Consider the following 13186-nt stretch of genomic DNA (forward strand, 5'->3'; position numbering starts at 1 on the left):
GACTGGATTCTTACAACAACTCTGTTAATTAGGTGGAGCAGATATAATTACTCTCATTTTACAGATTAGAAGACAGAAACAAAAGATTTTAAAAAATGAAACTAGATGAGCAGCTTATACCATACACAAAAATAAACTAAAAAATGGTAAAAGACTTAAATATAGGTTGTTAGACCATAAAAATCCTAGAAGAAAAGACAAGGAGTAAAATATCAGATATACAATGTAGAAATATTTTTTGCCAATATATCTCCTAAGGCACCAGAAACAAAGCATAAAATAAACAAATGAGACTACATCAAATTACAAAGCTTCTGTACAGCTAAAGAAACCATCAGCGAGACAAATAGAGAACCGACTGTGTAAGAGAACATTTTTGGCAATGATATATCTGACAAGGATTTAATCTCTAAAATATACAAAGAACTAATACAACTCAACACCAGGAAGTCAAACAACCTAAAAAATGAACAAAAGACCTGAATAGACACTTCTCCAAAGAAGATATACAGAGCTCCTGTACACATGAGAAAATGCTCAACACCATTAATCATTGGAGAGAATAAAATTAAAACCTCAATGAACTATCACCTTATTATACCTGTCAGACTGGCTGTCACCAATAAATCAACAAACAACAAGTGTTGGTAGGGTTTGGAGGAAAATGGAACCCCAGTGTGCTGTTGGTGGGAATGCAGATTAGTACAGCCACTATAGAAAAGAGTATGGAGTATCCTTTAAAAATTAAAACTGGAACTGCCTTTTGACCCAGCGATTCCACTCCTGGGATTGTACCCCAAGGATCCTGAAACACCAATACAAGAGAAAATATATATGCACCCCTATGTTTATAGCAGCACTATTAACAATAGTGTAAAGATTTGGAAACAGCGTGCCCATCAGCAGATGAGTGGATAAAAACAAGCCGTGGTACGTTCACACAATGGAATCCTATATAGCAGTAAAAAAGGAGAAACTCTTATGTTTTGCAACAATATGGATGAGCCTGGAGAAAATTGTGCTAAGTGACTTAAGCCAGTTAGTGAAAGAAAAATAACATGATCTCACTTATATGTGGAATCTAATGAACACAGTAAGGCAAGGAACAAAATAGTAACAGAAGCTTAGATACATGAAACAGACTGACAGTTGCTGGAAAAGGGCGGGAAATGGGGTGAATGAGGGAGAAGGGATTAACCAAAGAACATTTATGTACAACCAACCCAAGGGCAACAGTGTGGAGAGTAGTTTAGGGTGAAGAGATGGTGGGGCTGGGTGGAAGTGGAGAAAGGGAGAGAAAGTAGGAGCAATTGTAGCAGCATAAACAATAAAAATAAAACTAAAAAAAGCACACAGAAAAAAAACAGGTTTTGATGACATCCCTGAAGTCAAATGCTAGTTAGACCTGCCTGAACACAGATAGCAGTATTCTCAGTCCACTGTGTGTCTCTGAGACACTCTCTAAACCAGGCTCAGCCACTGTCTTCTTGTCCTAATCTTGTGGGATGACTGTAAAACATTAAAACTAAACAGACAGCTTATGATGATCAATTATTCAGAACCTTTATAAAGAATACCAGTGCTTTTGTCAAATGTAGCATTCCACGAGTCTGTTACTTTTGAGATGAATTCCGTTATCCACACATTAAACATTAATGACAAAAAGGCAAAGTCAATTTTGCTTTTACTGCATAGTCTCTGTTTTCTTCACATGCACACCTGTAGTGTTCAGCAACATCCTTACTAACAACTGATCAATTCACAAATATGTTTCTACTAATATTTCTAAGGCAGGAAGAAAACAGCTTTAAAAAGAGAGCTTGGACAAAGTTGGCAGACTTTTTTTTGTCGAGGAGAGGGGTTAGTTTCCTTACCTCCAAAAAGACGGAATGCTCTTTTCCTGCAGCTTGGTAGAGGCCATTTTGCAGAGCTGGATTTCTGAAAGCTTTGTTTTATTTTCAAATATTCTTTAGTGAAGAATGTTTTTGTGGCATTGTTCAATTCTAGAATAAAGTGAAAGAAAATAGCATTTGTAATATAACAATTCTACTCAACCCATTTTACTCAAATGGTGAGAATATAAAAAAGTAATTGTTATATTATTTTGATAATATATTCAGATCTCTTTAAGATGGTGAAGACAAAAGTGCAGTCAATTTTCTTTTTAAGTCAAGCAAACATAATTCATATCTGAGGCCACTCTGATGTGCCTACACACAGAATATGCTTCTACTGTGTCGCCCCTATGTCAGATACACGCCAGATGGGGAGGACGCAGTGACGAATCATAAGGCACGGTTCCTGCCCTCAAGAAAACTGATGATATGAGGGGAGGGTTGAGGGTGGGAGGTGCGGGTGGATAGGGCAGGGGAAGGTGGTGGTAGGAAAATGGAGACAACTGTATTCCAATATTAATAAAAGTGATAAAAAAGAAGACTGCAAGTCCTGGCTGGTTGTAGCTGAGTGGATTGAGCACAGGCCTGCGAACCACACGATCGCAGTTTGATTCCCAGTCAGGGCACATGCCTGGGTTGCAGGCCAGTTCCCAGCAGGGGACTCACAAGAGGCAACTATACATTGATATTTCTCTCCTTCCTTTCCCCTCTAAAGATAAATAAAATCTTAAAAAAAAGAAGACTGCAGATAAAAGATGGAAATAATAGGCACACAGCAAAGGGGAGTGATGTGTTCGGGGTGTAGTAATAGAATAGCTATGGTCCAATATGTGAGGCTCAGGAATGATAAGAGAAAGGAAATATCCTTTTAAAACTTTCCACTTCATCGTCTATTTCATTCTACACCTGATGGGTTGAATATTTACTGAGTCTAATGCTGCTGATTAAAGGAAGTTGGGAAAAATGAAAAAATTCTCAACCTTTCAGAAGCTTGCTAAGGAGCTAGAAAAAGAAAATATTCATTTCAGGTAAACACAGACCACAGGACACGCATGATGTACTCACTTCAAGGAGTGGAAAGTCTTTATACTGAGCCATGGAGAGCAAGGTACGCTCTGAATAGCACAGCTTAATGGCAAAGTTCTTCTTGGAGAGGCCAGTACACAGTTGGTCACTAACTATATTAACTACAGCCTTTCCATCAATGGTGCCTCTTACTTTCATCTCACAATTATTATCTACAGCATTTCCTTAGTTTCCATCCTGTTCATGCTTGTGAGCTTTTCTGCTCATACCAATTCCATTAATTTTTCTCTATTATTTCCTAATTATGCTCTTGGATTGATTCTTACCTAATTCACAGAAAAAAATGGATCCACAATTTATACTTAATACCAAAAGAAACAATTTAAAAAACAGATGACTCTGGGCAAGTGAGGGTACATATTAAAACCACTACACTCATTAACTTCCCTTCCCCATTCCACACCCAAGGCCTAGTAATTCAACCACACAAGTTAGAGAAAAAGTATCTCCACAATTTGTATACTCATTAGGTATGCTAGGGGTTGTTATGGCTAGTAAGTTTACCTTTTATGTGCTTAATAGTTCAATCATCTCAAGGTGGATATGCTCACAGTGTTTTCTGCAGCAGTGCACTGCTGTTGGGTTAAACTTCACCTTGCCCACTGCCTGTGAACAGCCACTTTAGTTATAAGAATATATGATACCATTTTGTGGCTCAGTTCAAAGCACTCATCAATGTCATTCATACTGATGAGGGAATGGGAGAAGTTATGAAATGACTTACCTCATTTTGCTGTGTATAATGTGCATGTTTGCTCAAAATTTTGAGGGAAAAATAAGAATATGCATTATATGTGGGTAGTACACCCGAAATACTTTGTATCTCTTGTGTTTCGTAAGTATTTGTTACATAAAATTTCTTGTACCATAATGTGTTCAAAAAATAAATGCTAAAATCCCTTCATAATACAAAACAAGGATCTAAATATAAATAAATAAATAAATAAATAAATAAATAAATAAATAAAAATGAAAGATGCTTTTCCTGAAAGTCTGGGCCAAAAATGTGGGTGCGCAGTACACACAGGAGTACATTATACACGGCAAGATATGGTATAACATACTCACTTACGGTAACAACTATCTTCTTGCAGGACTTCTCCTTCCATAGCAATGAACTGTAACTCATGGTATTTTCTGACAAAGTAAAAATCCCTTGAGATAAGTGGTATTATGAACTCTTGGGCAAACTGCCTTACAACTTTTTAAATGCCCTTAAATGAGACAAGTGTGATGGGTGATTAAAGATTTCATGTGGGAGATAATATAAACCAAGTTGAAGAGTTTGCAACTCAAAAATTTTTTATTGTTTTTCAAGTACACTTGTCTCCATTTTCTCCATACTACTCTCCCCAGCCCCACCCACCCCTACCTCCCACCCTTAATCCTACTCCCCTTTGGCTTTGTCCGTGGGTGCTTTATACATGTTCCTTGATGACCCTTCCCAAGATTCTTATTCCCTCCATTTCATTCTCCTCTTCCTCACCCCCTCCTCCTTCTAGAGAACTTGTAGCCATGTTCTAAAATGCTGATGCAACAACCAGAGGATGCCACTGCACTCCCTTTGTTTATACTGAAGACTGATTTGGAAGTTAGCTGAATTCTATCTACTACACCTGATCAAAAGGCCATTCCTTTCAGAGTCATCCAGTAACTGTGGTTATGATAACTTTCCACAAACCAAACTTTTTCTAGAGGGTAGATGAGAGAAGTAAAGTAATAATGATGTCTGTGATATTTCTGTTCCCTGGTTTCAAGAAACTAATTACACAACGCATTTTTAACCAAAATTTAACAAACCCATATGATTAGTGTACCAAACCAGGAAACGGCTCATTCATATATATAATACCTAACAAAATTATTGTCAGAGAAATTGCTACAACGTACAAAGTGAGATGGCAGTTGCACCTACATTTTGTTGAACTTATACACCTGTGTCCATAACACACACTTATGAGACCAGCGATTTTGGAAGCTTTTACTATATTTAATCTGAAGAACCTTTGCAGAAAAAGAGGATCCAGAAGCCCTCTGCCCACCATTGCTGTGCCAAATAAGAACTGGGTTCTAATGCCTCTTAACTGCAGAATCTTCACAAGTTGTAGAATTTCTCTTTGTATTTGCTTTTGGCCCAATCTTCTGCAAACATTTATTTTGTACCTGTTATGTGCTTGGCACTTTGCTGGCCCAGCTAGGAATATAAAAATGAACTAAATGTAATTCTTGTCTGCAAGGCATTATACTAGACCAGTGATTCCAAAATGCCTGTCTGCAGCCTGGCTATGGATCAAATCATAAAAACACAAATTCTGGGCCCTTGCCCAGATATACTGAAGTAGAATTTCTATAGATGTGACTTAGGAGTCTCTGCTTTCTACAATACAAGCTCCTTGGGTCATTCTGATGCAGTGTCAGATTTGACAACCACTGGATAAAATGATTTCAGATTCTTTACTGTTGTAAAATTATTTTAATTTATTTAAATATGTTAAACTTTCTCTCACTTTGGTATAAACTCCATAGACCTTACCCAAGGATGCTGTTCTTGCTATAGAACTGTGTTGTTCTAATCTAGAGGCATTTTTAACTTAAAAATGAAGGATTTGGCTCCAAAAAATATTCAATACTATATTTCTCAGAATTATTTGGAAGAAGCACTAAAAAAAATTTAAAGACAGACCAAGAAATAGGGCTTGAAATAAAAGGTGACAATCACATTTATCCCCACCTTCACCAATCCTACTCATTAGGATGTAGGTGCTTTTTATTATAATATATATTATAATGTATTGGATAGAATCAATAATTCATATTGTTGAGTATTAGAAAAAGGCAAAAACCTGAATGTCCTAAAAAGATTCTAAAGTCCACCTGAATCATACGTTTAGTTAAATGTGGTAGCAGTACCAGGGGAAACAGCAGCATCTTTGTGTGACACTGTCATAAAAATAGTATATGGTTGTTAAAATAAAAGAATTCACATCTTCTGGATTTGGTGGAATATAGGCGTCAATGACCAGCTACATCAGAACATAACTCTCATTATTATAGGTGGTCCTACCATGAGTTTCACTGTATTACATCACAAACAATAAAATTAGACAATCACATACCTGGGATAATTTTGGACTACAGGCACTGCCAATGGGGTGGCAAACGCTGATTTCAGCTTCACGAGTAAATGTTGGTAGTTTTATATTTCAGCTCATTATAATTAAGCAAGTATCTGTTAACAAAAGTTTATGGCAGCCTGCTCAGTGCAGGAGTTAAAATTGTGAAAGAGGTAAAGTACCTGCATTACATCCTACCTAATAAAAAGGTAATCATAGAGTTATTTTTATAAATAAAAATAAAATGAGGTAAACTGATATGATAGGATTAATTCAGGCCGTAGAGTTTTATTAGGGAGGGGAAATACGGTAAGAGTGTTATTATAAATATATGGTACAGTCACTTAGGCGAATCCAGTAGTGGTACACTCCAATTGAAAATGCTAGGGTGTGTGTTTTCAGCCATCGCATTCAGATCATTGAAGGCCTTGTTTGCCCATTTAAAGTCACTTCTTGTTCTTATGAAAACTTTTCCCCTCACAATTCCCTTCATTCTGTGTTGTTTGATATATAACATTTTATTTCTTAATGATACAATTTGCAAGAATAATCTGACATAGAGGAAATTTGCAGCATGTTATAATAACAATTTAAAAAGACTATTTTCTCCAAGACTTCTGAACTACAGTTGACCCTTGAACTATATGGGGGTCATGGCCCCTTGTGTAGTCAAAAATCTGCATGGAACTTTTGACTTCCCCCAAATGTATCTACAGTTTTCTCTGGGTATCTACGGGGGATTGTTTTTAGGACCCCCTACAGGTACCAAAATCTGTGGATACTCAAGTAGCTTTATATAAAACTACACGGAATGATGCATGCAAGTGGCCTTTTGCATCTGTGATTCCCAGCTAAGGGTCAACAACACTGTTTTTGATCCATGGTTGGTTGAATCTGTGGATGTGAAAGCTGGGGATACAGAGGGCTGACTGTATATTTATTTTTAAAAGATACATGTATAAGTGGGCCTGCTCAGTTCCAACCTGTGCTGCTCAAGGGTCAAATGTACACACACAGTGTGGGCCTGGACTTGGAGTGGAGATCCAGCTCTCCCTCATTTTAGCAGGTGCTGTGCATGCTTGTTCACAGGCATTATTTGGTTCTAGGAGATTAATTTACAATAACGTACATTTGCAAGGAATAGACAAGATCGGGAATCAGTCTTGGTCAGTGGGCACTTGGATAAAAAAGGACACTTCTAAGAAAATAATCTTTATCAGCTAATGCTAAACCCTCATTTCTTAACATAGAAGGTTTCTGTTTAGTAATCTCTTGTGGGATGATCTTAAAAACTTTTAGATTGTCTCACCTCACTCTTATCCTTGAATATGTTGATTTTACTATTTTTTTTATATTAAACAGCTTTCTTCGTAGTCTTGGGCAGCAGCAAGAGTAAAGTTGAATTAGGATGCTGTGTCAAGGACATATGAGATATTTCCGTCACACAGGAATGGAGAAGGGTTAATATATTTGGCATTTGAGCTCACTTTACCATTATCAGTGAAAATCCACAAACTACCTACAAGGCTTCAAGGACAATGCTTACTTTGCAAGCCTGTCAGAGGAGCAGGAAAGTCCTACTTGCAAAGAATCCCAATCTCCTAGTGAAATTCCTTTTCTTTTTTAACCCATGTGAGGACCCAGAAATTCACCTATAAGGGAACATCACAAGTTAGATGGAAACTTGAGTCTGCTTTTACAGCTTGCATTCAACAGAGCGTGACTGGTTTGACTCAAAGTAATACAGATAATATAAGTGTAGACCTAGCTCTTCACCTGTGGCAGGTTCGTGCCCTGGAGTGGTTGCAAGGTCTCCCACCACTGCTAACTGCACGCCCCTTGGGATTTGGGGCCTAAGGGAGGTCTGCATGCCGGGAAAAGAGAGGACAACCGGGACAACCTCACTGTAGCCTCTGAAAATAACAATGAACCTAATTTTCATACCATTTCCTAGTAAATTGTTCCAAGTTAAAATTCAATTTAGAAGTCCTATCATCCAGCTAAATATGTACAGACTGATGAAAAAGGCATATAACACAGAGACTAAACAAACCAAAACAAATATTTAGTTCATCAAAATCAAGTTATAGGTTTCAAAATATTTGACTTATTATGGAATGTAATTTATACTTAACCGATGTTAATATTTAGGAGTTTCTGTTTTATTAGCTAGATAAGTTATTCATAAATCTTATCCATTTTAATATGTAATACTTAATATAATAATTTTATTCAGAATTTGATATTTATGTTGAGAGAGTTGAATACCTGAATAAAACTCATGTTTATGTTAGGAAGAAAAAAAAGATGTAATATATAGTATTTAGCAACTAATATCACTTACTACATTTTTTTGGTTTCTCTATTAACTTTCAACAGTATATCTTGACCTCCATTAAGAAATAAATATTAATGCCTTGTACCATTTCTTCTACATAACCTTTTCCACTTCAACTTCTCAACTTTAAGTGGTAAGTATTTTATAAAGATTGCGTTCAACAGCCCTAAGTAATTTAAACAAGATCACATAACTAATGAATGTTCTAGTTCAGGTTTAAAACCCTTATTTTGCTAAAGCACATGCTATGGAAAAAATTACAACTAATCCCTTATTCATTGGCCAACTATCTTGAGATCCTTTAGCAAATGACAAGCTTTCCCCGTTTCTCACTGTGACCATCACTGCTCCCTGGTTTGCACACAAATGAATGCTGACTCCATGCACGTGAGCTGATCGGTTCATTTACTTAGTAACTCCCAGGGGTCCGTAAGGATAACAGAATCGTCTACGATTTAAAAATAACTTTCTCAAAGTAGCAATCAAACATCTGAATCCAGAAGAATACAACTAAAGAATACAACAACAAAAGAATAAAGCTAATAAAAATTGTGCTTAAGGAGGAAATTACAGACATTTGTTGAGAGGCTATTATACCACAGTAACAATTACTCAATATTATAACAGTGTCAACTAGAAATGTGAATTATCCTCAGATAACTTATAAGTTTAATTTACTTGTGAGTTATTAAAACATGCAAGCTAGAATAATTATAAGAATGAAGTAATGTTATAAAACAAGACAGAAATATGACTGGAACAGAATGACTTTCAAAAATGCACATACATTTTTGAACTATTATAATTACTTTGTAAAGAAAAGCAATTCAATCAGCATAGGAAAAATGTATTGTTGAGAAAACATTATTGGGATGATGTCTTAGGAAATGGAAGAAAGGTACTCTATTCCTAACCAATCCATGCATCATAATAACTGGACTGGAGTTAAATGTGGGGAAATGAGAACAAAATGAAAGCATAAAATAAACATAAGCAAAGAGAATGTTTATATAATTCTGTGGTGGAAAAGGCCTTTTCATACCTAACTTTGAAATTAAAAATAATAAAGAAAATGTTGCTATATGAGACTATATAAAAATAGTTCTAAACATTCATAAAATACAATAAGCCCAATTAAAATATAAAACAGGGACAAGATTTGCACATAGGACAAAAGCTGACACTGCTTACAAAAATTCTCTTGCTAATAAACAAGAAAAAGATGAAGAGACCAAAAGAAAAATCAGCAAAGAGCATGGTAAGAGATTTAAAATGGAAAAGAGATAGCTCAGAGTACAGAAAAAAATAAGGCCTGTATACAGCTGCTTGCAATAATTTTGGAGCATAATTTTGCAACATATACACAGCCTTCAAATACGCATAGACTTTAACTGCCAATTCTACTTCTGGGAATACATCTCAAGGAAATACTCAGAGATGTGTGCAAATATTCATTCACATATATCAGCAAATAAATAAACGATAAACAAGTAAATGTGCCATGACTGTAGATAACTTAAGCAGAAAATGACATGATCACAAAAATTTGAAGTAAATCAAAGAGGGTTAAACACCTTATACACAGTATAATCTTTTTGGTAAAAAATGATTAAGTATGTATAAAATACACTAAATTGATACTACTAAATGCGGTCTTTAAATAGTGGGACTATGGAGGATTTTGAGCTGTTAATTTTATCTGTATGTTCTGATTTCATTATAATGAATTATATCACTTACACCCTTTTAAGAGTTATTCTATAAGAAAACAAGACCACATTTTGCTTTTCCTAGTTTGTATATTCTGATGTTCCCTCGGATGTTATCGACACCATGAAACACAATGCTAGGAAACCTGATGATGCAGTTGAGGATTTTTTGAGGGCACTGCCTACTCCACTTTCCAATATACCCTACAGGAGAAATCACGTGAAAAATTCCTTTTAAAGTGCCAGAAAAATCTTTGCTTACTCTTAGAAAATGCTGTTTCTTTTCACAAATCATTTAATTGTACACTTTTATTTTTCCTTAGGCAGCCAGAATATTTAAAACCAAGTACTTCATCTAGTTATAGTTACAATGTGGGGCCACATGGCTTATTTATCAGCCCATCCACCCTCACCTGGTCTTTATATTCCATTTCAATGAATAAACTCCCTTGTCCTGCTTTTTCATTGACTTTATCTTTTAAAACACCTCAAAATCCTTTTGAGGTAGGGTACAAATAACTCGGTAGATATTCCCATTATTATTGTCAGCCCCTAGATTACATTACACAATGAAATACTTATTCCAGTGGAATATGTACTCCCAATATGATTTACTTTAGAATAAAGATAAAGGAAAGTATGGCATTATGGTTTTGATAAACAAATCAAGAGACACTTGAATCATTATTGTTCTGAGACGTTAGGGAAAGAAATTGTAAAATAACTATCACTTATTAAGTTAGGTCATGTGAGGCAGGGACATTTGTCTAAATCGCTATGTTCACAGTCCAGATGCTTCCTATTAAAATAGGCTCTTAGTAAACACTCTCTTGCATAGATAGAGATAACTATCTATTGAAAAAGAGGTGTCATGGGTGCCTCTACTTTTTTTCACTCCAGAGAACGCAGCAAGGGATCTGGTATTAGAAAAGAACCCCCTTTCCCCTCTATATGCCAGAAATGAGGAACCTCCTGTAAGCTCATGGCCTCTCATGGGACTGCTTCCTTCCCTCTCTCCATCCCTTAGTTGTTCTTCACAGCGGAAGGAAGAGTAATCTGCCTGGTGAGATTGATGTCAGCTTGACGTCCCTGACCACATTTCTTTACTGGGTAGAGTCACTATGCTTGACATGTCCTTTTGTTTCCAGGTCTAAGGTCAATTCAGTGATTTTGTGCTCCAGGCTGCATGTATTAGGCAGAACAAAGAGGCATATCTTTACTTTCTCTTCATTATTTGATTTTGAGCCTTTCTCTTCATTATTTGATCTTGAGCCTAAATTTGCAAGTCTTCATGCAGCTGTTGGGGTTAGGATACTCGCAGCTTATCTTTGAAATTCTATTCTCCCTTTAAGGTGGGTCCTTGGATTTTCTTTTAGGCAAGATAAATGTGCCATGTGTTTTCTTTAGTTTACTACATTTTAAAAAAATTTTATACCTCTTATACCCTCTTCCACCTCCATCCTCCCTTCCCCCTGCAATCAACCATACCTGTTGTCCATGTCCATGAGTCCTTTTTCTTTTTTGCTCAATCCCTTCACCCTCCACAGCCCAATATGCCCAGAGCTGTCAGCCTGCTCTCTATCCATGAGTCTGTCTTTATTTTGCTGGTTACTTCAGTTTGTTCACTAGATTCTAAATATGAGTGAAATTACATACTATTTGTCTTTCTCTGACTGGCTTATTTCACTTAGCATAATGTTCTCTAGATCCACTCATGCTGTTGCAAAGAGTAAAAATTTCTTCTTTCTTACAGCCATTTCACATTCCATTGTGTAAACGTACTTTAGTTGTTTCATCCACTCATCTACTGATGGACATTTGGGCTGCTTCCAAATCTTGGCCATTGTAAAGAATGCTGCAATGAACATAGGGGTGCTTATATTCTTGTGAATTAGTGTTTGGGGTTCCTTTGGATATATTCCCACAAACTCTGGTGCCCGTTAGATTTTCTGTGGTTGAGGCGACAGTGTGGAGACAGAAGTTTTCCCCCTTAAGATGCAGCACACTGCAGTCTACTCAACAAATACTAGCTCTGTTCACCTCTATCATCTTCCTTTTTTCTTAGCAGTTCTTTATGTTCCACATTCATTAACTTTTCTTCTCTTCATGAATATGTTTTAAATACTGTGTTATAGTCCATCTTTGCATGATAATTAGATAAACAAATCCTTGCTCCAGTTTTACTTCCTTCTCACTCAAGAAGAAAGACCTTAAGGACAATAGGAAGGTTGAGAAGACTAGGAGTGTGGGGGAGGCATAATAGTTTCCCTCCGATATTTACAGATGTATTCTCTGAGACTCCAGAAAAAATAACAAGGGTCAAAGAATGAACAGTAGAAGGCAGATATGAGGAATAAACAATCAACAGGGCAGCTTTAAATTTTAAGGGAATATTCTTGATACTGGAGAAGTACAAGTAAAGACTGAACAACTACTTACGATGTTTTTAGAAAACACCTTAGCAAAGAGTGAGAGATATGAGAAGCTTTTCTTACCTATGGTTTTATGATCTTAATACATTTCTGAGCTGGGCAAGCATTGTTTTATAAACTAGAGAGTAACAAATTATGTGGTATATGATTTTCAATAACTTTCCCATAATAATTTATGAAATAACTTTAGACCTGTAACAAAGAGGTAGTCAGAATAATCAGGCAATCATGTTAACAAAAGGCAACAGTTACCTGTCTGGAAAAAGACTCTGGAAATAATTGTCCGACACAACGGGCAGGGAGTGCTTGCAGGATTGTCTTTGGCAAGAGTCCGTAAGCAGGGCTCACAGAAGATGTGGTGGCAAGGGTAGCACATGTATGGGTTGAAGTAGACATCCAGACACACTGCACAGATATAGCTCTCCTTTTCTTCTACATATTCATTTTCATCATCTGTACTCATATCATTGGTCAAAGTCTGCAACACATAAGCAAAACCAATTGTTCTTAGTTCAGTATGAGATTAGTTTCCTTGATAAAGAGAGACTGACTTTATAATTTTGTTTAAATGAATGAAAATATTTATGAAAATCACAGAATATTCTACATGACA

General features: G+C 36.2%; 1 protein-coding gene across 2 annotated transcripts in view; it reads right to left on the bottom strand.

The window, feature by feature from the left end:
* The window catches only part of RNF180 (ring finger protein 180), a 157247-nt gene that overhangs the window by 31359 nt on the left and 112702 nt on the right, over positions 1–13186 (bottom strand). For both annotated transcript variants that reach the window (XM_037062875.1, XM_037062874.1), the window contains 2 exons: positions 12826–13051; positions 1875–2003 (listed from right to left, as the gene is read on the bottom strand). In XM_037062875.1, the coding sequence (XP_036918770.1) occupies positions 1875–2003; positions 12826–13051 (355 nt within the window). The remainder of the gene's footprint in view (positions 1–1874; positions 2004–12825; positions 13052–13186) is intronic.

The sequence above is a fragment of the Sturnira hondurensis genome, unplaced genomic scaffold (assembly GCF_014824575.4).
Source record: "Sturnira hondurensis isolate 20B ecotype Veracruz unplaced genomic scaffold, ASM1482457v3 Scaffold0014384, whole genome shotgun sequence".
NCBI lineage: Eukaryota > Metazoa > Chordata > Mammalia > Chiroptera > Phyllostomidae > Sturnira > Sturnira hondurensis.